The following is a 26950-nucleotide window of genomic DNA, read 5'->3' as shown; positions in this document are numbered from 1 at the left end:
TTTGAACGAAATTGTTTCATTTTATTTTGAGTACAGCTTTAATATAAACAAAACAGTGTATGGCTTGGTATATATTAAAATGGCTGAAAATAATTTGACTAAATTCAACTAATTAATAAGATGTGAGTTAATAAGTTTTTTTCTGCAGTAAAAATGATAATTTAATTTGCACAAAAGTCTAAGTGTAGCACATAATACTACACTAAATCCTTGCTAATGACACTGATTTGTATTCAAAATTTGTTATTTGTCTAAAAAAAATCAACACGTATGATTTATCAAAATTCAATGAAGCATTTCATTTAGCTATAGCTTAATTTAAGTTCTAACGTTTTAAAAATAACTTTTGAATAGGTATATTCCTTATTATCTTTAGTAAAAGTAATTAAAAAAACGTTGACTTCCTAATTTTTTGAGAAAACTTATTTTTTAATACTTTTTTTCTAATAAAATTTTAACTTGCTTAACTCACACCTAGATTTTTAGATGCTCAAGTCACTCAAGATCTAAAAAATTGTATGACAATTTTTTGAAAGCATAGAACTTGTATCTTATATATTAACTTTCCGTTTCGCGGGAAATCTTTCAAGCTGTCTTTGGTATTGCAAAACCACAATTCAAAATTACTTATATTTAATATTTTAAAGTCTGTCAGTAGGTTTTTTTCTAGATCCTTGCGGTTTCGCGAATTGAGCCTCGCAAGATGAATATCCATATTTGGAACATTGGAGAACTAATCTTGTATCAAGATTTTAATTAACCTTGTGGAACTTTATCAAGTGCTCAATCTTGATTGCGACTGTTTCTTTGATTTTCTTAAGAGCACGTAATACTTATCCCATTTCTACCTTATCAAAACGTTTTTAAGAATCACGCGTCCACACGAAATGAAATATCGAGTTGTAGATCCGGATGCAAAAATGGACAAGCTCTCGAAAAAGCTAAAAAGAATTGTCCAAGAATGGTGTGATATCCAAATTTTAAACTTCCAAAATTTAAATTTAAAAATATACGGTTTTGTAGAGAATGATAAGGCTAAACTTTTTTTTATTCAAAGTTTTTTTCTGATGAGTTTTTCCGATGACATTATTCATCGAAAAAAACTTAAAATAGAAAAAATGGATCTTATCATTGTTATTCTACATTAGCCCATATTACAAAAAATTAGATTAAAATATTTTTTAATTTAGAAAATCGCGAGACACTTAGAAAATCACTTTTTCGCGTTTTCGAGCGCTCGTCCCTTTATTGCATTCGGGCCCTTAATTATAAAAATAAGGAAGTACCCTTCCTTACTTCCATTTATTTAATTTTCCAAACTTTCTACTTGATATATAATTTCATCTGGATGTGGGTGGCTTCAAACAAAGTCGGTAAGATAGGAATCGGATAAATGTTACTTGCTCTTAAGATTGAGCTTTTGGAACAGTCGTTGGCCTCATTACGTTCGGCCATTCGGTGATCTTCCACGTGAAGGTGAAACGGACGGAGAAGGTTCTGGACTAACACCACTACTACTTCCTCGACGACTTCCGGTTCCTCCAGTTTTTAATCTCACCATTGTGTCCAAATGACGAAACCTGCAACAAAAACAATATTTCGAAATTCTGGTTATGTTTCAAGGTTCATAATTTTCAAATTATTCGATTTTTGAAATCGAGTGAAAGTATTCTCCAACCTTTTCTGTGAATGGAAATTTTATGTGCCCTAAAATTAATTTTTTTAATTATAGCCTTGTAGAGAATGACGAGACGGAATTTTTTCAATTTTTTGTCTCTGAAAGTCGAAATGTTAATTTAATAAACAAATACCATACACAAACGTATATCTTAGCCATTTCACGTTCTAAGACTTTGATCCTTTAAAAAAATTGATTAGAAATGTGTTGAAAATGAATAATAGGTACGCTTTGTTAATATTTGATAAACAAGTGTTAATTGTTTAAATGTGTATTTGATATAATAATACACATTTTCGTCAATTTTCAATCAGCAGATGTCGCTTTTAAACGGAATCCATTTTAAATTACGTAGGACCAGTCAACTCTGATTATTTACTTTATAAACATTTTTAGAAACAAATTCACAACTTGACTACTTATCAATCAATAAAATAAGTTTGATGAAGAAATACAGATTTTCTTCCATTTTTATCCATTTTTTGACAAGCAGTCAAGTTTTTAATTTGTTTTTAAAATTTTTGAAAAAATAGTATGGTTATTTTTCGTTAATGAGGTATCATAAACTAAGGATTTTTTCCATTAATATAAAATTGATTCGGTTCGCAATTGACGACACTCTGTATTTGTTTCTCAAATTTGTTTAATCAAAGAACAAATACTTTCACCTGACAAAGTCTTCAAATAAATAAGGTCCTTTCTGAATCATTATCAGTCGTTTGCATAACAAAAAATAATATTTATTGTTGACACGTAGCCAAGTTTTAAATTTATTTCTAGACTTTATTATAAAATAAGAAATTATTATTGGCTATTAAAGTATTATAATCAAAGGATTTTTAAAAGTTATTTAAAATTGATTCCGTTGAAAAGAAAAGCGAAATCTGCCAGTGGAAAATTAACGGAAATCTGTCAAATTCATTTAAACAATTAACAATTATTATCAGAAATTCAAAAATCGTAAATATAATTTATGGAGGACAAATTTCCGAACAATTAAAAAAAACGAAGTGTTTAGAACGTGAACCGGCTAAGATATTCATTTGTTTATTAAATTTTGTTATAAAATTAACAATTATTTTGATGAAAAAATTAGTAGCTAATCATTTTTAATATAAACATAAATAACATTTTTTAAATCTTGAAACCTTCTGAATATTATTTGTAAGAAGTGTCTTCACTGATCTCCTGACGTTTCACGTAAATATAGGTTGCAAAAAGAGGGGATCGTTCATAAAAAATAAAAATAAATTTCAACTTGGTTGCTAGATAAAAAATTAATGGAAAAACAAATTTTAAATTTACTTTCATAAATATTTTTGAAATTTAATAAGCTTTCATTTTAAAAAAGATGCTCAAATTGATCAAAATTATAAGCTTTAGACTAATTTGTCCAGAAAAACTTCTTTGACGTACTGTGCGACACCCGAAAGTGCTAAAAGCGTTGGCCCGACCGCATCGCAAAGATTGGAAATGTCCAAATTCACAAAAATAATGTTTTTTTAAGTACATGCCAATTTTTGCGAACTTGAAAATTTCCATTTTTAGCGTTTCCGAGCGTCGGTCGATTTATTGACTGCAAGAGCTCAATTACTCTCCTTCATTCAATTTTTCAATTATTCAATGTAATTTTCTTTTGTCATTAGATATTCACATATTTGAGTTTTTACGAAATTGTGAACCAGTACTGTACAATCTTTTATATTTAAAAGGAAACGTGTTTTAACTTTTAATTAAGTTTCCCAAATATCAAGAAAATTATATTTATCGTTTAATACTCTACTTTTTGAAAATCCCCCACCTGAGAGATAGTTCACTTGTATCGGTAGCGTCCTTTGCTTGCATGAGATAAGCAAGCGGCCAGGAAATCCACGAGCGTCTAAAAAAGAAAGAATTTTTTTGTACAAATATTGACATTTTTATACTATCCAAAAACTGCTGTTGTTTTCTGTGAGAATATCTATTTCGTTACTCTCTTAAAGTGATTCAGTGAAATCTCACTAGTTCAAAAATCCACAATTTCTTTAAAATATTTTTGTTGAACAAATTAAAAATAATCTGGACGCGAGTTGTTAATAAAAACAATATTTTTTGAAAGTGTGAAATGTGGATTTAAAAAAATTAAATACTTACGTGGTGGCTGGGTTGGAACCTATGCCACCAATAGTAGCTTGAGTATCGAGCTTAGCTGTTCTATTTGGTGTTTTAGTAAATCCTGGTTGAATAGCTGGATCAGAAACCATTCGTACGAAAAACGACCTTCTTTGTTCCAAAGTAGCCTTTCTCTTCTTTTCCCTCATAACAGCCAGTTCATCCATAACATCCTGTGAAACCCGTACCAAATATATTATAATCTATATCAATATGAACCACTTAGTTCCAATGTATCAAATTATTTATTTTTATAATTTATTGACCACTGTGAGAAATATTTATGATTAAAAGTTACCTTAGATTCTAGAATTTCTGATAGGTAATCCGTGATGACACCCCACGCCGTATCTATCAATTATAAAAATATCTCAGTTTTAAGAATGCGAATTTTTTAAATCAGTAAAATATTACCAAAATAATGCATTATAATTAAATATAATAAATAAAATAATAAAACTGGTTCTCTCGATTATAGGACTCAACATTTTGTTGAAATATTCTAGAGTTTGTGAATAAAAAATATATATTTCTGAAGCCTACAGTCCAATCTATCGTGGATCACAGACTGTTAAATTTTAAATTGGAGACGTTTAGAATTTAACAATTTAAATTTAAAAAGAGTTTAACTTTAAGGTATTATACGGATGAACTGAAAAAAGAGCTATCCATGCGAAGAACAATTGAAGACGCTCCAACTTCATGTCGATCAACTGAATGCGTGTGAGAGTGTCTAACCTATCAGACCTCTCTGTTCTTTCATATGTTCAGGGCTCTCCTTCATAAACGAAATAGACAAAAATTCTGAAATTTTCACAGAATCTCTGTATTGCGTCCTTCTAATGTGTCTCAGTTTTTGAAAAAAATTGTCAGAACCGTTTAGGCGTTATGCTAAAATATGTTTCATTTTCAATGCCTTGAGATAGGCCTTACGTGCATAAGATGCGATTTTGGATTTTACTTATTTCAACTTCGAAATGGTCACCCCTTTTCTATCTAGACCAAGCTTTAGATAACGCTCTGATAAATCTACAGACCAAATTTAAAAAAAAATCGCAGAAAATAATTTTATCCGTATAATACCTTAAAACATTGTAACTGGATTAAAAATGTTTCAGAATTATCCTGAAAATATTCTATCATTTCCAATTGAAATATTTAAAAGCTGCTAATTTCACACTGTCTTTTGTATAAAGATTGAAGAATATCACATCGAAATGATCGAAATTCCATGGTATGAAGTCGATCGAGGAAGAGTTGAAGGCAATTTGACTATTTAAAAGATATAATTTTTATTGTTTGTAGCACAACTACTTTAAATTATGATTTCTGAAGTCGATTGAGTATTGCGTTCAGAACAATAAATTACATACATTTTATTTGTTATTTTAAGATATTAAATAATTAGAAATGCATTACCAACATCATCGTTCGTAGCGTTCGGTGCTGCGAGGGCAAATCTAATCGTGTACCTTTGATTAACCCTTGCTGGAATCATGTGTATTTTTCCAGAATCGTTAATTGCGCTTAAAAGTTTTTGATTTAATACATCTGAACCTTTGGCTCGAAAACACACGAGACCCAGCTGTAAAAAATATATTTTCAATTTTTCATAATCCTATAATTAACTTAATTTCAACTCTATTAATAATATTTTCTCCACACTTATTTAATTTTTCACACTAGGGTACAAAAACGCGCGCTACAAGCCCTATTTTTTGTCTCGCATAATTTTTAAATAAATTTACAAAAATTAATATTGATACATTTTTTGTGTATTTCATAGTATATATTATCTAAAATAACAGAAAAGAATAGCAAGCACAATATTTTTGGTAATTGATGAAAATTGCTGTTTCTACTTCAGAACTCATATGTAATATTGTTTTACATACCATCAAACCGTTGCCTTGTTGTTATTGAAAATAGCAAGTTTAGAAGAAAATCACTAACATAACGTAAGAAAAAATTGTTTATGATTGTAAATCTTCTTCTAAACCTAATTTTTTTCTTTTAAATAACCAACTTCTCGTATAAAATATTATTAGAACCTAAAATTGTTCAAAAATTGTAAACCTTTTTCAAATATATACCAATTTATGGTGAAAATTCGAGGACAACCTAAAATCGTGCTCAAAATTTGTATCTGCTTTAAAATCTAATGATTTTTTAATTGGTAAGTAAGATATCAAGATCCTAGAAAAATATAAAATTTTAATTCTAAATTTTTTTATTAAAACACGTGCATCTTCTTCGTAAAATAAAATTCTTCAGAATTATTAGAATACAAATAATTAGAAAAGTAAACCTTCTTCTGTAAATTTGTCAATTTCCGGTAAAAAACGGCATTAAAAAAACTGAAAAACGTGAATTATTGAAAAAAATCCTCGAAATCAAGTAATTTTTTACTAAAAATATCTGCTTCCGGTGCAAAATGCTAATATAACATAAAATTATTGAAAAGTAGGTATTTTGTTAATGATTTTTATTTAAAAATTCTAATTTATGGTGAAAAAAGCTATTTAATTTTAAGAATTCCAAATTCCGCTTTTTTATATTGGAAAGCATAAAGTTTATTCGAAACAAATAGGGTATTCATTTAGAAAATTCTCTGAAAGGTTTTTTTTGTTTGAAAGTTTAACTGTTTGGTTGTAAATACAACGGTTTGCTTGGAAATTCATCTTTTCTGGTTTAAAAGTCCAATTTTTTCTAAAGTTTTCGACTTTTTAGCTTGAAAAAGTAACTCTTATTGGCAATTTATCTGTTGTAGTAGAAAACCAAAATTTTTTGGTTGAAAATTCTATCACTACTGATTTTTAATTCAAAAGAAAAATATTTTTTGTATTGTAATATCAACCATGATTCATCGCAGTTTTTCCGGAGATTTTTTATTGCTTGAAAATTCTACCATATTTGATTAAAAGTGAAAATATTTTGGTAAAAATTCATTTTACTGGTTAAGAATAATTTTAGTTTAAAATTCATCTCTTTGATTGAAAAGTGAACTTCTTTTTTAAATAATTTTTTCTCTTTGGTTGAATATTAATCATTTTCACATTAAATTTTATTATTTAATTTTTCATTGAAAATACATATGTTTTAGTTGAAAATTCGTTTTCATTTTTGGCTACAAAATTAGCATTTTCAATGTAAAATTTAACTACTCCAATTCGTGTTTTTTTAATGGAAAATTCTTCTTTTTTAGTAAAAAATTAATGTTCTTGTTTGAAAATTTCTCTTTTTGGGAAGAAAATTCAACTATGCTTGCTTGAAAGTTTAGTTACTTTGTTAAACATTCATTTTTTTTGTTAAAGATTCATCAATTCAGTAGGAAATTCGTATTTTTGGGTGAACAATTAATCATTTTTTTGGAAAATTGATTTCATATTGAATCCCGTATGGTACCTACAATAATTTTATTTTTAAGAGTTTATTCCCCTATTTTCATGAAATAACGCCCTGTCTCCTCTGTTTTGAGAGCATTTTGGGCTATAAAATCTGGAATACTTGCCACAACTTCATTGCAGACTTCAAATCTCCAGTCATTATTAACATGGAATTCGAAACGTTTTGCGAGTTGAACGTGATTACGAATATAAGCCTGTAGACCAGAAATGCCGTAATTTCTGATAACGAACCATAACTTTAGAGATCGAAATCGCCTACTCAGGGGTATACTCCAATGTCTGTAAATAAAGAAAAAATTATTAAAATCTTCCATCACAAAATTATGAGAAACGATACAAAATCAAAGGAATTGATAAAATTGGTAATTGGAAAATGATTATTTTCACTAAATTGTGCAATTATTGGAGAATTGACTAATTTAATTACCTGTAATCAATGGTTGTGTCAGCGTGAGTGTGCTGAAGATAAAGAGGGTCGACGACTAGGGCACTCGTTAGTTTAAATCTATCTCGAACCCAAAGACAGGAGCAATCGAAATTCGTTAATAGAAACTTGTTGGGATTTGTGTTAAACGAGTCCGCATATTCGATGCCTTCCATCAGGTACTTTAATTCAGGACAAATAAAAGCATTTCCTGCATAGGCTGCATCAACGTGTAACCAGATCTAAATTTTAAAAAATATTTAAAAATTCATTTAAGTTTGAAATGAAATCTACTTTCTTATGAACCATTTTATGCACTGAAATCTGAGCATAAAAATAAAATCATAATTAGATTTTCAAACTACCTCCTTTCCTGCTCCTTGGGCAAATATATAACGAAAAAAAAGAGGTAACCAACATGTTTCTAAGCCAATTTATGATTATTTCTTTTCCTGTTTGGAAAATGTAATAATTTTAATAGGTTGGTTCAGAATCAACTAGGAATTAATTTTTTTATAAAAACATCAACTTACCAGCTTAGAAGCTTTCAACGGCTTTATTTACTTTTTAATTTTCTCTCACTATATTTTACTTAAATGTTTAAATTTGTTATCGTTCGACTTATGCTTCAAAATTTTAATTCAGAATTCTTATAACTTCAAAGATTCTAATGAATGCGGACCAAAAAACTGAGTTAGAAAATGATTTTTTAATAAAGTTCTTTAATATTCTTGTTTCGCATTCTTCTTATTTAAATTAAATTAAAAAACGTTTCGTATTTAATTGTTAGGTTTTATAACTTTCAAATTTTGAGACTTATCAACTTCTAAAACCACTTATTTCGTGAGAAAGTTATACTCAATATTGAATAGATCTATCCTGAAATATTTTTTAATTTAAATTTGTGATAGTTCGTATAAATCTAATTAAAAAAGGTTATTTAAAGTATTTTATAGACTTAAAAGAATTAGGACTTTAAATGAAATATTCACTCTGGAACGAATTTCAGGATTAAATTTTTTTCTTTATAAAGCATTCTGATAAAAATAGTTTATGGTTGCCGCTTTCTAAATTTATATATTTAAATTGGAAAGAATTTTTTTAAAGCATTACAATTTTAACAATTTCTAGTTTGTATGAGGGAAAACAATAAATTTCTAGACCTTCGTTGAGTTAAAATTTGTTTTAAACCATTTTCAAAATTGCAAACATACTAACTAGAAATACTTCGAATTTTCGAGCTTTAAAATTTTAAGTTTTGTCTTTCTTTCGAATTTGGGTAGTTTTTAATTTAAATTGCTTAACCTTAAAGGGCGAAAAGTAATTAGCGTTGATTTGGAAAAAAATATCTTGTTTAAAATTAAGGTCTATAATTTTTACACTCACTCCTGGATATTTTCTGCAGAGAGGTCCAATTTCCTTCAAATTATCGAATGAAACACACGCAGTTGTACCAAGAGTCGTAGAAACAAAAAATGGCACGTATCCCTCTGCCACATCAGCCTCGATTGCCTTCAAGAAAAATCAAACACATTAATTTAATTTATTGATTTAACTGCAATTAATTTAGATTCGACTTTTCAAATTCATTACTTTGATTCTTTTCAAAATCATCAGTTTTCTAAAAAAAATGCGCCCCAAATAAATCCCTTAAATAATTGCTATATCCAAATTTTGTTAAGCCACAGGATGCATACCTGGCCGGGGAATCGCAAAAACCGGGAAATGGCCGGGAATATTGTACGCCGCAAAAAAGGGAAATGACCACGAATGTGATTCAGTGACCGGGATTTTTCTTTCGAATGTATTTTATTACTCCAATTTTGAGTTGGAACAGGGAATTTGTGAAAAAGTCATTATTCTCACTGGGAATAGGTAATTTTCTGAAAGAATTAAAATTCTGACACGGAAGAGTGAATGTTCTAAAAGAAGTATAATTCTGATTTGGAACAGGGGAATTCAGTAACGATTTATAATTTCCACTTTAGGAAAGAATTTTGGGAAACAATTGTAATTCTGATTTAGAAGAAGGGAATTAAAAAAAATTCCTGTTTCAAGTCAAAAATTCGCACAATTTACTACCTTTCTGTTCTAAATTTTGAAGAATGGAGTTACTATACTTCTGAATTATAATAAAAAATTGTCTAATAAATAAATAAAATTTTGACTTGCAACAGGGAACTCTGGAAATAAATTTAATTGTGACTCGGTACAGGGAACTTTCTAGAACAATTATAATTTCATATGGAACAGTGAATTTTTAAAATGAAACTACTATTGATTTCAGGTTCACACCTATTTGTGAGTTTTCTTTAATTCGGTTGAAATATTTCAGGGTATTTAAAAATATCCGAAGGAATATAATAAAAAACAATATATATATATATATAATATGCAGTGAAACTCTTCAATAGCCCTCCCTTCTATAGTCCTTCCGAGAATTGTGCCCGCGCTGCATGTAGGTGTAACAAGAGCTGCGCGGAGTGCGCGGGATAGGCGACTGTTACTCAAGTGAGCAGTTAAGCATGAATAAACAAAAGCGGAGATTGCTATAGTAAGTTAGTTCCCACCACCTTCAAGCCCAAAATCGGCGCTATAGAAAAGTTTTACTGTATATAAAAACAATATAGACATTTCGAAGGGCTTTTGAAGGATTAATTAAGGGATAAAGCAATTTAAACATTTTTAAGTGTATTTTTAAAAACTCCAAGGAATTTTTGCAAGAGCTTTAAAACGTTTTAAAGGATTTGGGAAGATTCAAAATATTTTAGGGTATTTTAAAACATTTTTAGGCATTTTTCATATATTCTAATAATTTGAAGGTATTTCAAGGTAACTAAAAAGATTTCACTTGATTCGAATTATTTTAGAGTATTTGAACAGATTAGAAGGCTTCCAATGATTCAAGAGATTTAAGAATTTTCAAGAATTTGAATGATTTGAATGAAAATCATGGGATTTTAAAAGATTTTGTAGCATTTGGAAAGATATGGAATAATTTTAAAGGACATATGAGGTTTTATAATATTCTAAAGGATCTCAAGATAGTTTAATAAATTTTCTAGAATTTTAGGTAATATGATCAGATTTCATAGAATATCACGGAATGTTTTTCAAATATTTTAATAGATTTTTCAGAGGTTGTCCATAAGAAGTGAGGGATTTTGCAAGGTTTCAAAGATTTAAAGAGATTTTGAAGTATTTTGTACAAATCATTCAAATTCATTTGCAATTCATCCTCAATTATTATTAATTTATCCTGAATTGTTTTAAATTTCTGGAATTTTCTTTATTTTTTTAATTCACATACATTTTCTTGAATAAACTTAATTCTACTCAATTCAGTACTCTAATGTGAGTCAAATCAATAGAACATTATTGATGCACGTAAGTGAATTTTTGGATTAGAAGAGAAGCTTAAAGATTAGTCAGAGAAAAGTCACGCAATTTTAAAAATAAGTTTTGTGGCCATCGTCATTAAATTTTTTGTTACAAATCATTCACAATTTTGTAAGACTTTCAAGTTGACCAGGAAAAATTAACAATTGACCTGTAGAATACCTGGAAATGTCCGGGAATCTAATATCATCTGCTGGGTAGGCAGTCTAGGGTATAGCTTAAAATACACATTTTTGAAAATAAGAATGTCTGGGGTGGTATTCCTTCCCTCTTTACGTTAAAAATGAATATGTGAAGTTTCATCAAAATCAAAAAAATTTTAACCGAGGCGCAAAGACAAAATATGTCAAAAAACCCCCCAAAGTAGGGTTCTTCAGAATTCACTTCACAACTATGAGTCGTATCGAAATAAACATTTGTCACAAATGTTGTTAGCGATATAAAAATACATCTTATATGTTGAACAAGTTTTTTGATTAAAACAACTATTTTCCTTAAAGTTGAAAAAAAGGTTAGAGAAGCCCTAGAAAAATATCAAATAACATTTCCGTTTTATAAAATACCATTAGAGACGGTTTTGGCTTAAAACTTTTGATTATTTTAAATAATCGGAAATTTATTTCGCTAATAATTGTGCAAGTATCTTAAGCGTTCATAATGCAGCTCTTTGCTAGTTCTTCTTATTAACTACCCCGGACCCATCACGAGGAGGATGTTGCATTCAGAGTCTCACCCTACACCCATCCCATCCATCCAACCATATGGATGTAATTTCATTAAGCTATAACTTCTAAGTGAGTTTGAATTGAGATTTGATTTTGAAATAGGACATCAATTTTATCGATTCTATGGGAGCCCTGATGAAGCCATCCTTCTGTCATTCGGTGACTGATCCGCTGGCTTCAGTAATTAGCTTCACTGTTCTTTCGACCGTTTGCGTATTTGTTAATCGGCTGGTGTTTCATCTCGTTGATCAACCATAATGTTAAGCTCGTCTAATGTTAAGTGTGCTAAAATTGGAGACTCTGTCAATTCTACTTCATCCCAGTTTATGAGATTCATTTAATCTATGACCCCAAAATTTAATTTGTTCACAACAAAAGATCGCACAGCTGGCTTAGGTTTTTGCTTTTCTGGCCTCACGCGCTTTCAGAATCCAGAAGTTACTATCTCTGGTACTGCTTTTGTCTTAGCAGTTTCTCTGGCTTTCAGAATGAGCCTTCGGGCCTCCAACTGCACTTTCAGCTTTTCATCAGTTATCGCTGTACGATCTTTTGTTATGCCAAAAATTATATTTTGGTGTAACAGATTATATGAATCTCATAGACTGGGATGCAGTAGAAGTGACAGTCTCTAATATTAGTACACTCAACATCAGACGAGCTTAAAATGATCTTTGATCAGCAAGGTGAAACATCAGTCGATTAAAAAAAAATTCCGTCCCACATTCAAGCGTTTGAAAGAACATAGAATCGAGAAAGTTGATCTCCTCTTTCAAGACCCAATCTCAATTCAAACTCACTTCGAAGTGATAGCTGAATGCAGCAACCTCCTCGTGGTGGGCCCTGGATTGTTAATAAGAAAAACTAGAAAAGAGCTGCATGAACAATTGAGATATAAAAAAAATAACTAAAAAGTTTAAATTCAAAACCAACCCTAATGGCATTTTGTAGAACGAAAATATTATTTCATATTTTTCTAGGGCTTGTCTAATAAGCAAGATTAAAAACAGATGCGATTATAAAAAATTGACTTTTTTACCTATTTGTTCATTTTTTTCGAAAATAGATGCTTCGATGAAAAAACTTCCCCAGCATTAAAGATGTATTTTGACATCAACAAAAATATTTGTCACGAATTTTTTTCTCGATAGGACTCATATTTGTGAAGTGAATTTGAAAAACCTCTATATTTTGGGTTTTTGACATATTTTGTCTTTGCGCCAGGCCATTTTATTTTAAAAAATTTGTATTTTACGCTACACTCTAGTAAAAAGCCCTAAACTATTGACCGAAAAAATAGTAAACTCAAGAAAAAAAAACCAGACTTATGATATTTACAGCCTAACACGTCGAATGCATATTTGCGAGGGTTGGATTTTTGAATAGTTCGGACGGTTCTGTTCCAGTATACATGATCAGGCACGGGCGCATGTTTTGATGCAGTCATGTGATTTGATAAGAGCAGTACGCTAATTTGATATATTGGGCAAAGCCTGTTTTTACCGCATAATCCAAGAACTGGTTTGTAGCCAAGTGCGTCATAAATAGACCCACACCTTAAGGTCGGATCCGAAACACCAGAACCTCGGTAAAGCTATATTGAAAAGTTTACAAGGGTGCCTGCTCAGGGATCGATCCTCGGACCTCTAACGTGAAATCCGAGCGCCTAACCTCCTAAAACGCCATTATTATTATAAAAACATTTCTGTGGCGAAATGTTGTCACAGGCTAATACTGCCCAATATGTCGAAGGCATTTTTGGTTAGAGTTGGATTTTTATTTGATCATTTTGCACGGGGCTCTCCCGGTATATAACATCAGTCACGGACGCATTTTTATAATGCAATCAAGTGATCTGATGAGAGCAGTCTGCCCAGACATATTGGACAAAGCCTGGTTTTTACCCCATCATTGACGGACTGGGTTGCAGTCAAGTACACGATGGGGGGACCTACAGCTTAAGGTGGGTTCCGAACCACCAGAACCTCGGTAAAGGTACATTGAAAAATTTCCAGAGGTACCGGCTCAGGGATCGAACCCCGGACCTCTGAGGTGAAGTCCAAGTGTCTAACCATTTTATTTATTTGATTTATATTATTTATATTATTTATTATTTATTTATTATTATTATTTATATATGATTTATATTATTTATTTGAAGAGTCCGAGGTCTAAACCTGTTATCTGACATTTCAGAAATTGTACACGGCGAAGGAAATTCGTTGTTATTTTTGCAATTTTCAATATTTCAATATTTAAAAAAACATATAAATTGTTTTTTGTTCATTTACTAGAGAAAAATAATAAAAGTTAGTTTTATAACACTTGAATCAAAATAAAACGTTATGTGACGAGTGAAAGCTATTCATATGTTATTTACAAGGGATCTTGCGGTCTAAACCTGTTATCTGCAGTATTCTTTTGCTGATTTTATATTACTTTTGCCGGGCATGTTTATAATCGCATCCCGGACATAGATTTAATTGCAAACATGAAAAATAGTTTATTGCAAAAATTCGCTGAGTGTAAGTAGTCGAGACGCGTTGCTCACCTTCGCCTTTACATCAATCTGTAGACGACACATCGAAGAAGACGTGAAAGTGGCCGCAAATAGCTTTCGACACACACATACACTTAACTGCACACACACTGACATGTGTCTGACTACCATATTCTACGAGTAAACTGAGCAAATGTGAGAAAAACACGGATTTCCAATAAGACGCCATAAGCACTTAACAGGTTCAGACCGCGGACCTATGCTCTGGATACCGAAACGCGATTTTCAAATACCCATTAAAAAACTAAAAGGTTACAGATTTAGACCGCGGACCCTACATTTATTTGTATTATTAAACTATTAAGCCAAATTCCTTTCGGGGTAAACGTAACTCACTCGGTTCTAGCATCGTTATACTGTCGGGGATCAAGGAATTCATTTGAGAAAATTCAGAAAGGGAAGTGTAGGTGGAGGTATACATTTTATATTAATTTAGGATATCGGTGCTACATAAATAGAAAATACGTTCGTTCTGAAACACCGCTCTGACACAGTTCGCTGATCAGCTTCACTAGCAATCACCCCAGGCGAAGAGCTTCATAAATTCATTATGTCATAGATCGCACGAAAATATACGCAAGCTGACAGACAACCCCTTAGTAAGATCCATACTCTTTTAACTCTAATCGCATCGATCTGTTTGTAAAGCAGATTTAAATAATTGCATGAAAGTTAGAAAATATATATTTATGAAAAATATTTAGTTTTAATTCATTACAAATTACTATAATTTAAAAATATATAAAAAAATGGGATATAATTACCTGTCGCAGAGTTTCACCTCTCAGAACACTTTTTTCATCCGGTTCCAAGATTCTTAGCTTTACGAAGCATATCATCGCGTCTTTTTCAACACAACTATGACTTTCACGACTACAGTAAGCCATTAATTTTCCAAGCAGAGCAGTTTCGTCTAAATGCGAATGAGCCGGAGATTCCTTAAGTCTAGCTATGGCTTGTGCTCTTGCAGCCAACATGCAAACTAATATGCATTCTGATGCTGAACCCTAAAATAGTAAAAAACAAAACCAATTTTATCCCGTAAATTATCCCCTGATACTTACGTATTACTGAACATCTAAAACTGCATTAGAAAAATCATCGTTTTATATTCATTTAAATAAAGTTATTCACCTGTATTACACCACCTCCTTTACTGCTTTCGTTGAAATACATGAAGTCGTTCGGCAGGCCAATAGCTTTTGCTTTAAAGTTACAAATATATTAATACCTATACTCTTTATGTTTTCAATTATTTAATTTGTATTTGTATTTGTAATTCTAATATTTTAATCTCAATAGTAAACTTTTATTGCGCTATAAACTTTATTAGTACTTTCGGGAATGTAATGCTTGTGTTAAATTCAAATTTCGAAGAATTAATCATTTTTAATAGCCTGGAAACAATTGTTTCAAGGTTGTTTCTTGGCCTTGTGCCAACTATTTTTTTCCTTTATGAATTTATTTGCAAGATGGAACCCTCTAATTAAAAAATTCTTCCTTTGTTTAATTAAAAACAAGGATTTAGTAAATAGGATGATTATTTTTGTTTTGTTAATATTAACAAGGATTAAAGCGCAAAAAGAGATGCAAAATGGGAAATAGGGTAATTTTTCACAAAAATGGAGAAAATAGGGTAAAGATTAAAATATGTTTAACATGTGTAAAGAAAGGACCATTTTTTCATTAAAAATGTTCTATTTTTAAATAATGTTATATGACTGAATTGTATATACTTATATCTTTGAAAATTCTTTCACGGTGAAATAAAAAATTCTGACAAGAAATAAACTTTGTTAAATAAATAATTTTTATATGTTTAAAATTATTCTCATAATCAAGAATATTTTCTCTTTTAAAATATTTATCATCAATAATTAAATCCGAATAGTCATCAGTATAATTAAATATTTGTTTCCCAGATTTGTCAGATTTTGGTCACATAAATATTTTGTAACTTTTGTATTGGCAAGATTAAAAATAAAATTTGAATTCTTGATTTTTTAACGATTAACTTTCAATTGCTTAAGTCTAAAACATTTAAGTATGCAGTTGATTAACTTGGAATATTGGAGAACAACTTCTGTTTCCGGCTTACACATTTTCAACATTTTTTTTAATGTTTCAGCTTTAAGTTTTTTTTTAACAAAGTTTATTTTCAATGGACTATATTTTTTAGCCCTTGAATTTTGTTACACTTATAGTTATATCTACGTTACGATATAATGTTTTTCTAATTTGTACTTTATTATTGCTCAATAGTTTATTTAGGTGCTTTAATATTACATTTTGAATTATTAAAATGAATTAATAGCATTTCGAATTTATATTTTAAAAGCTAAATTAACGAATAAGAAAAATTGATCAATTAATTATTAAATTATTACAAAATTAATAAATAAGTGAATTTTTTTGATTATAGGGAAAAAAGAGGAATTTGAAAAAGGGGAAACTCGGGGGATGAGGGAAAGGAGTGTGATTCCAATAATAATGATACAGCTTTAAGATTAGTATGAAAATCGGTAGATTATTCAAATTTTAAAAATAGTTTTGTATTTATCTGGAGAATATTATAGACATTACCTAACCAATCGCAAACTATTGTCTCCAATTCCGTGCAAGCAGGACTGGCAGCCTGAAAGAAGATGATAAAGCCAATAGTTTACACCAATCCATCATTTTGGAGATGATCATTATATAATTCTTCGAGTATTATATTTTATTATTATATATTTGATGAAATCATTCATTTGACACTGTGTTGTTCCCAAATCTTTTACTTTAAAAATTTGCCACTTTAATTCTTCATTTTGAAGCGTACATTTTCAATTTGAAATTATTTAAAATTGATAAATTTAAAAGTGTAAAAAGCTGTTATGTTACACTTGGAAATTGTTGATCTTTTAAATTAAAAAATTTGTAAGCTTCAATTGTAAGAGTTTAGAACTCAAAAGAATTTTACTTTGAGTATTCTAATTTGCAGTTAAGCTTTTATTACATAAAATTTAAAAAAACTCAGGTTTAAGAGCTCGAATTTATGAATTTCTATGACCCTGTTATTCTTTTTTCATTCGGAAATAATATTCTTGATTAAAAACTGTCAATTCAAAATAGTCAAATTTGATTTAACAAAAGGGAATACTTTCTTTTTATACTTTTTTCCGAAAAAATAAGTGATAAATCTGTATATTTTCAATTGCAAACAAATTAGGGTGATGTTTATAGATAGCCATAGGGTGGGTTCGAAAGTTTTTCTATTGAATGCATAATGAAATTTGAATTTAAAAATAAATAATAATAAAATAACAATTTCATTTTAAATCATGCAAAGAGGTTCAGCTTAGGGTTTTAGAACTTTTGATCTGTCGATTAATCCCTGAACAATGACATTTAAAAAAATTATCAATGGCGGAAGTTTTTCTACAATTATTGAATATGGATGTTGTCAAAAACTTTTTATTATTTGACAACGTAATAAGTTTTAACTTAAATTAAATAAGATTACTAAAAAGATAAAAAAACTGAATTCGAACCTCAAAACTATTAAAATTTGTCGATTCCTTTCAATGATTTTTTTTTATCAATAGTAACTGCATGAAATCAACCAAACATATTTTCAAGATAGAAAAAAATAAATAATCAGTACCAAATAATATATGAGATAAAGATAAATTTGCATTTTTTCAAAAATAATTGTTATTACTATAAAGTAATGGTTTTGCCAGGGACGCACCACAGAGGATATACCTATATATAGTCTACAGGACTGATACACGACAGGAAATTACAGAAGTCAGGAAATTAAAATTGGTCAGGGAATGTCAGGGAAAACCTGACTGAGTTGGGGAATTTTCGATAATTTTTTTAAAACTGCATTTGACGTTAATTTTATTTATTTTTTAATAATTCAACAATTCTCTTAAAAAGTAATTCTTTTTCTTTGAAAATTGATCTTTTTTGGTGGATATTGCGTCCTTTTGGGTTAAAAATCACAACTGTTTTATTGAAAATCTATCTTTTTTGGTTGAATTCCAACTGCTTTTGGTTTAAAATCTTTAAAATATAAATTTTGAATTTAAATTATTATTTTTAATATTTTTCGATTGAAATATCAATTATTACATTGAAAATTCCTTATTTTGTTGCAAATTTGTCTTTTATGGTAGAATATTAGTTTTCTTGTTGACTACTTGATCTTTTTTTAATTTATTAATTTATTTTTAAATTTAATCTTCTTGGTTGGAAAATCATCTGTTTGGCTGAAAATTAACTTTTTTGGTTGAAGATTCATAATTTTATTTGAAAAATTCTTTCTTTGGTTGAAAATGTAAATATTCTGTTAATGATTCGTTTTTTTGGGTAAACATTATTTTTTTCAAATAAAATTAATTTTTTTCAAACAAAATAAATTTTTTTATAGTTGAAAATTAATTTTTTTAAACTGAAAATATCACTAATTTAACATTATGGACCTCTTACTTGTAAGGTTGTTTTTATACCTGAAACAAAAATTTAGAAAAATGAGAGAAAAACAAAAAAATGATCAAGTTAAAATCAGGGAATTTTGAATTTGGAATTTTGTAGCAACCCTGAGCACACATCACCATCTATTTAAAAAAAATCCCAATTTTAAAAAGTGTGGTTTTTGAGAAAATCCAGGTGCAAGAATTTTAGAAAACGAAGTTTCTTGTTCGTCATCCTTTAGAAAAACTGTCACCTTTTTATTATTATTAAAAAAATCCTTTTTCTTGGATTAATCGAAGGAACAAGAATTCCCGCGTCTAAGAAGAAAATAAAATCTGTAATACCGATACTTTTTCGGTAAGTAATATATATTTTTTCAAATCTGTCATTTGTGAAAATTCTCATTCAAGCTTCAAATGATTGCAAATAATCAAAACAAAATTGTGCAGGAAATCGGTGAAATACGTCTTTATTTTGAATCTAGAATGATATATTCAAATACTTAATTATTTTGGCACCATAGTCTACAGATTTTTCTTGAAATTTGGCATTATTTGAAACGGAATTAGACAAAATATTTTATATGCAACGACCCTATTCCGCTCCCACTATTAAAAGAAGCATTTCACAGTGAGGATTAAAAAGTGATTTATTGGATTAATCATGCTGATTAGTGGTGAAATATTAGAAGACGAATTATTAGTTATAATCTTACCCAAGAAAATCCGATGCACCCAATAGCATCTGATAGCATGTCACCAAGAATGGAAGGAAAGGAATTCCCAGCAGGAAAGTACGCGTGAAACCTTGGATGCTGCCAGTGTGTAATCTGATGGGACAGTTTACGAGCACAACTCAACTATTTTGTCTGAATAAAGCATTAAAGTAGTAATGAAATTGTATGTACGAGATTCTCAAAACGAATGTTTTCTTCATTGTTTCTGATTTTAAGATCCAATTTTCTCTAAGATTATTTAAAGAAGATACTTTAGGACTTCGAACTTTTACTCATTATTAGAGATTTTCTATTTTAGAGAGTTTTCATTTCTAGTAATAGGAAATTGCTTTTTAAAATTACCTTGATTTCAACCATTCTGAAAAAAATAGTATTGCAGAACGAAAATTTTTATTTTTAATTAGTTAAAATTGGATATTGATGGATGAATATTTTTTCAACGCCACAAATTTTAAGGTTTCATGAGTTCAGCCTTATGGACAATGCATTTCTGAGTGTATAATTGAAGTTAAATTATAGTGCATGGTATCCAAAAGTTCTTTCATTAGAATAAAATGACTATTTTCATCTAATATGGTTTTTTCAATGTCATTAAATTCATTCTTCAAATATCAGGTTTTAATTTTCCAAAAATAAATAAGAAAATAATAATAAACAATTTTGTAGCCTTTACTTTATCTCTAAAGAATGTAAAGAGATATTTTTACTTACTTTTTAGAAATTAAAAAACATGTTTGATGCTATATATAAAGTTGTTTTAATGTACTGCTAGTTTTTTTAGATCGTTTTGAAAGATTTTCTTCTCAATATAATAAACTTGTACAGCTTAGATATCTCAAAATTGATTTGAAATTACATATATCATTTCAAATATTCAAGAAATGCAATGTTTAATACGTCACAATTTAAAAATTTTAAATTTTGAATGCCCCCAAATAAAAATTTTACATTTCTTAAAGTTTGATTATAAAATTAAATGCATATTTTCATAATTGTCATTTGCAGAAGTTAAATTTGGAACGCACAAAATTCAAAAATTTAAAAAATTGCCTTGTTTTGAAAATTGAATCGCTAGCACGCTTAAGTGCGAGCATTATTTAATTGTGAAACTTGAAAGTGTAAATTTCTGATAATATATACTTATTGAATTGAATGGAATTAAAAATAAAATTTTTTTAAAAATTGATTTAAATAAAGAATTCAGACCGATTTAAATACAGATTTCAATCGTTAATCGTCGTTTTCTTGAACCTTTAAATTATACAAATTTTCACAGAAGCCAACATTTCGAACTGTTCTTCTCCATTACGAAATTTTCTTTTGAATGAAATGAGAAAATGAATAAGAGACTACGTCGGCTTCTACTATCTTATACGTGGAAATTACTCAAGATAACAATTGTGAATAAGCTTCTAAGAATTCTGTAAATAAATGTAAAAAATGCACAGTTGGTCATTGTGCTCTCAAAGAGATCTAGATGTGCTATTCATAAATTGCGTAATATTTTTTTAAATTTTTAACCCCCCCCCCCTCTTAGCGTAAAGAATTTGTTTATAACATCCCCCTCTTCATAAAAAATGTAAGTAATTTATGGATGATCTTTTCTTTGGCAAACAAATTCTAACTTTCTAGAACTGATGATAGAGTTTCTTGATCTATTACTTGAATTTGGAAACCAGAAAATTGTTTTTTATAATCAAAAGTTTCATGTAGGTGCTACTAATTTGGATACAAATTAGTCAGTAAATAAATAAAAATTTTATTCATTTTATCTCTTTGAAGTTCTCGCACAGTAAATATTTAAAGGGCATTGGTTAATAAAGAGGGGAGGGCTCAAAGCGTTGTATACTGCTAAATTTGTGGAAATACTAAAAAAAAACTAAAAATTATTTTTTAAAAGTTGTAATTCTACAAATTCAGCAGAAAACAAAACTCCTTTAGTGTCTTTTATTTACTTTTCAGAGGTGAAACTGTATATCTCAATTCGTATAGATGTAAGTTGTTGCAAAAAGATTTCGGTATGGTAAAAATCGAATGACGTAAATAAGTATCTTACGATCTTAAACTGAACATTATCAAAATGCTAAAAAATAGTGGAAGAAAGAACAATGTTCTAATAAAATTAACAATTTTATGGTATTTTCTTAAACTTTAAAACTTTTTTAACAGGGTGGAAAGTGGTGATAATTTTCAGTTTCTTTTTTCAAAGTTCCTCTGATACTGAACAGAAATAAATAGTCTTAATTGAACCCTTTGCGGCATGGTGCGAATACCGTATTCCCACATTTTTTCATATAATTTTTTGCGATTTCAGAGTAGTTTTTATTGGATTTTACACAGATTTTTTTTTTAATTTCATGCTCGCAGGATGATAGAAAAATGAAATTTTTGTGCGAAGGGTCTGAATTTTTAAAATAATTTGTTAATACTTATAAACAAAGATGAAAAAAGCCTTTTTTGTTGATGAAATTCTCAGATTTTGAAAATTCAAAATGGCGGATCCAATATGGCTGCCGAAATTGGGAATATTTTTTTATTTTATTTGAAAATTGGTATACAGGGGTTTTTGGGGTGAGTGATCACGAATATGAACTCAGATTTTGGAAATTTAAAATGGTGGATCCAAGATGGCGCCCGAAACTTGGAATATTTTTGGATTTTTTTCTGAAAATTGGTATACAGAGGTTTTCGGGGTCGCTGATCAGGAATCTGAAATTAGACTTTGAAAATCCCAAATGACGGATACAATATGGCGGTAAAAATAATAAAGGTTTCTGGATTTTTTTAAAAATTAGTGTACAAGGATTTTTGGAGTCACTGACCACGAATCTGAATTTAGATTATAAAAATTCAGAAAATTGGTACTAATCCATGTTTTAGGTGAGCAGGTGTATATTTTTTCAAATCTCAATATTCTAAAAATTTGTCATTTTGAATACAGATTCAAGATCAGCGACCCCCTGTCTGTGTCAACTTTCAAAAAACAATTTAGATATATTTTGAATTTTGGCCCGCCATTTTGAATGTCCAAAATCTAAGTTCAGATTCGTGATCAGAGATACCAAAAACCCCTGTACACCAATTTTCAAAAAGAAAAATTCCAAATTTTGGCCGCTATATTGGACCCGCCATTTTGAATTTTAAAAATCTGAGTTCGGATTCCTGATTAGCGACTCCAAAAAACACCAGTTTTTAGAAAAAAAAAAAAATATGCCAAACGTTATCCGCCATATTGGACCCGCCATTTTGAATTTTCAAAATCTGAGTTCAGATTCGTAATCAGCGACCCCAAAAACCCCTATGTACCAATTTTCATGAAAACCCGTTTCCCTGAAAAATGTATGCCGGAAAGGGTTAAAGCGAAAATCGAGTAAATCTACCTTTTGGTAAAAAACTAGGGTTAAGGATGTGCTTAAATTAAGCTTGACCAAAAGTAAGACTTCTTCCATGCGATTATATCCAGTTGCGCTCAATTATCCATTTAACTTCAGACAAGATTCTCGTTCTCAAAATGAAACTTTTTCTTTTTGTTTAATAAAAAAGGAACTTTAAGAACAAATGTCAATTTATCACTACTCTTTATACCCTAAATAAAGTTTCATTGGCACTTTCCTATGCAGATTTTTCCTTAGAATCCGAAAATGAAGGAATCTATTTGTTCTCTGAAATTTTGACAATGTGATCGTTGATTCTGTAGAGGATTATTCGTTCTTCCTTTTTTTAGCTTTCTTATAAAGTACGGATTACATTTTTTATAATGCTTGAAGAGATGTTTTATTAAAAAACATCGCAGTATCTTTATTACTATTAGGAGAAAATTTATGTGAAAACAAAATTTGTATACATATCTCCAAAAATACTCATCTTTGAGTGTTCAGATCGTGTAAGGTTACATTGAGTTACAAAAAAAACTCAATTTAATCTTTAGCAGACACAGAAGATAAACTGATTTCATGGTCAAAGACCGTTTCTTTGCAGGTAATTTATAACTGCGCCATTTTGCATTCGATTTGTTATTTGTAGCATTTTGTTTAAAATTTAATATTTTTCTCTATTAGGCCAAAATTTCATATCAGCTGTCCAATTCCAATCAAGAAGAACTCATTACACGCGGAATTGAACGCAACTTTAATATATTACATACCAGTACAAATTATAAGATTTAAACAATGGCAATAAATGGTTGGTCAATTTGAAAAAATCGGGGAAAAATGAATAATAATAAAATATTTTCGACGTTCGCTCTCTTGATCAATTTGATGAACTGAAAAACAATTGAATTGGTTTGAATATTCGTACTGCTCGATATGTTTTTAATCACTTTTTTATAAGAAGAAGTCCCTATCGTAACTTTTTTAAAGAAAAAGTCCACTTCAGTCACTTGAATTTACCTTCTTTAAGATTTTATCTAAAAAAATACAATTTAATTGATCTATGAAGAGATTCCTCTTTTTTACCTATGTGCAAGAAACTCCTACTTTTTCTTGTTTTTTTTTTTGCTTAAATACGAACTAAATTAATAGAAACACCAACTATTTTTTTTAAACTCAAATATTTTTGTTGAAAAGTGTATTATTATATTTTTGATTTAGAATTCATATTTTCAGGTATTCATTTCATTATTTGGTTGAAACAATAATTATTTTAGTGAAAATTCTACCATTTAGTTAAAAGTCACATTTTTTCTTCGAACATTGAACTATTTAGCTGAAAATTAATCTTTTTTTAAATAAAAAAGTTATCTTTCTTAGTCGAAAGGTAACTTTTTCTTTTTTCTTCGAAATTTCGAATAAGTAAGTAACTTATTCGAATAACTTATTTCGAATAACTTATTTCGAATAAGTTAAGTAACTTTTCTTTGGAAGTTCATCTCTTTTCTGTTAAAAATGTCATCTTTTTTGGGTAAAAATTCAACTGCTTTGTTGAGAATTAATGATCCGTTTTAAATGAGGATTTAACTATTTTGTTGCATAATAATTTGTTTAGTTGAAGATTCATCATTTTAGTTAAAGATTGATCATTTTTTGTTTATTTATTTTATTTATTTTATTTATTTTATTTATTTATCATTCTGTGGTTAAAATTCTCTGGTTGAAGATTTACCTTTTTGCTTAAAAATTCAACTGAAAATCTCTGGTTGAAGATTGATCTTTTTGCTTAAAAATTCAACTATTTGTTTAAAATGTCACGTATTTTATTGATTGTTTGTCTTTTTTAATAGAAAATGTATCTCCTTTGTTGAAAATTAATATTTTTGATTAAAAACTAATCTACTTTATTTAAAATTCATCTTGTTTGGTAGGAGTTTCATCTATTTATTTAAACACGCATCAGTTTGGTTGAAAATTAAAGTGTTTTAGTTGACGATTTCAATATTTTTTTCTTGTCATTCGTCTTTCTTGGTTGAAGTATCAATATTTAATACATAATGTTAACATTTTAATTAATTTAATAATATTAATGATTAAATTATTAATTTTTTTAAATAATATTTACATTTTTCGCCGAGATATAATCTTTTTTTGGTCAAAGTTGAACTTATTTGTTAAAAGTAATTTTGTTGTATAAAGATTTATCATCTTAGATGAAACTTTATGTTTTTATTTGAAAAGTTACTATTATTTTTTAATTCAATTAATTTTGCCATTTAATGGTTTTATGCGAAAATTTAATTATACTTTTTTTTATTGAAAACTTATCATTTTTAATAGAAAGTTCAACTATTTGGTTGAGAATAATTATTCATCTATTTTCTTGAAATTAAAATATTTTTACTTAATATTTTAGGAATTTAAAGCGATTCATATTGAATTCAATACGGTAACTATATACATTTTTTTAAAAAAGAATTTATTTCCCTTTTATTGCTTCATTTTCATGAAAATCACCCTATTTACCCTATTTTAATAGCATTCCAGGCTATGCATCCTCCAATATTAAAATTTCCATTATTTTAATTTATTTATTTTTTATTCTATTATTTAAGTTTAGTTTATTCCAGAATTTGTGACTTTCGTTTTCACTCCTGAATTTAGTAACAGAATTGCATCTAATCATGTAAATGCAGGCTGATAAATTAAATGTGCGATGGAATTGAAAATTTTAAGAAGATAATTTGTCTTTTGTCATTAAAGGTCACTTTTTCCATATGTAATATCTAAATGTAAAATATGTAATTTTTTCTGTGTAACGTCAAACGGGGTAATTTCAAATATGTGGGGTAAATTTTCAATATTCCTAAATTGTGAGTTTAAATTACTGAAGGGTTACTTGAGGAGATTATATCTAAAATAGAGAATCAGTTATATAGCCTTAACTGGTTCTAGACTCTGGTTAAAACTCCCTTAAGTAATTTAAACTATCAATTCAAGAATGTCAATATTTATCACACATGTGCGAAATTACTCTCTTAGATGGTACCAAAAAACGTGTTTTTGACCATAAAATCGGATTTTTTAGTTAAACTACACCTGCAATTTCCACTATGTTATACGTGAAAAGTATTTTTTTTCTCTGTCACATAGTGATATTGTACTAAACTTCCACAATAAACTGCTAATAGTATGGATTCAATCGGTCTCTGGCCCAGAACCCCCCTCTTGATTGAGCATTGTCCTTTATTAAAAATATCGCATTTTAAAACGACTACTTACCCCTGGCATGATTTTGGATTCAACATCCTTCATGATGTTATCCCACGGTTCTGGTTCATGGGGTGGTTCTGATGGAAGAAGCGGTCTTAGGTATCCCGGACCAACATCCGGGGTCACTCTTCGACTGTGAATATCGCTCATAAACGTGCAAATATATTCCACCATTTCCTTTCCACGCGATCGAAACTCTTGGACATCCATTCCTATTGTTTTTCTTTCGAAATCCTTTTCCTTGTCTCCAAATTGTTACAGAACACTTAATTAAATATGCTTATAAAATTGAGAAAACTCAACAACTTCACCTTGCCACAGCAGGAAACTTGTATTCACTTTTTCATTGTACACGAAACAATAACACAGAATTGTATCCTCTGGAAAGATGCACTTCGAAATTAAACTTCAATCAATCCCTTCAATGATGTGATAATAGTAGTATACAAACAAGGCTTTTTAAAAAAGAATAATAGTTAGATGCGGCAAATACATTGAAAATTTGTATTGAAAAAAGTGAATTTAGTTGACAAATGTTTTGGTCCGCCAAATGATTTAGATTATAGATCTCTCAGGTCAAGATCTCTTTTAATTATTTTTTGAGTCCACAGTATTTAAGCTCATTGAATTTTAAATCCACTCTCTACTTTTAATTTGAATCAGAAATTTGATTATAAAATTGAGAAAAAATGAGTTAGTTTCTTCTGAGACTACTACCTGTTGCGGAGGTTCGTGAAGTAGAACCTTAGTTACAGAAGGAACAAG

General features: G+C 29.0%; 2 protein-coding genes across 3 annotated transcripts in view; one reads left to right on the top strand and one right to left on the bottom strand.

The window, feature by feature from the left end:
* Window positions 1-26950, top strand: part of LOC117177930 (ribonuclease P protein subunit p25-like protein) — an 82538-nt gene that overhangs the window by 34657 nt on the left and 20931 nt on the right. The window lies entirely within an intron of this gene.
* Window positions 157-26950, bottom strand: LOC117177928 (aromatic-L-amino-acid decarboxylase-like). Of its 2 annotated transcripts, XM_033369046.1 has the most exons (14): window positions 26903-26950; window positions 26195-26565; window positions 19521-19634; window positions 16925-16976; window positions 15476-15546; window positions 15106-15348; window positions 9047-9172; window positions 7664-7902; window positions 7341-7515; window positions 5249-5414; window positions 4128-4180; window positions 3812-4002; window positions 3480-3557; window positions 157-1580 (listed from the first exon to the last, which is right to left on the bottom strand). In XM_033369046.1, exons 2-14 carry the CDS (start codon window positions 26393-26395, stop codon window positions 1442-1444), a joined length of 1848 nt encoding a protein of 615 aa, XP_033224937.1. In that variant the 5' UTR covers window positions 26396-26565; window positions 26903-26950; the 3' UTR covers window positions 157-1441. The 2 variants fall into 2 exon arrangements, with proteins under 2 accessions (XP_033224937.1, XP_033224938.1); XM_033369047.1 differs by lacking the exon at window positions 26903-26950 and having other exon boundaries at window positions 26195-26705.

Source organism: Belonocnema kinseyi, chromosome 8 (genome assembly GCF_010883055.1).
Source record: "Belonocnema kinseyi isolate 2016_QV_RU_SX_M_011 chromosome 8, B_treatae_v1, whole genome shotgun sequence".
NCBI classification, from domain to species: Eukaryota; Metazoa; Arthropoda; class Insecta; order Hymenoptera; family Cynipidae; genus Belonocnema; species Belonocnema kinseyi.
The sequence above is the reverse complement of the archived record's forward strand: the minus strand, read 5'-3'. Positions and strand labels throughout refer to the sequence as shown.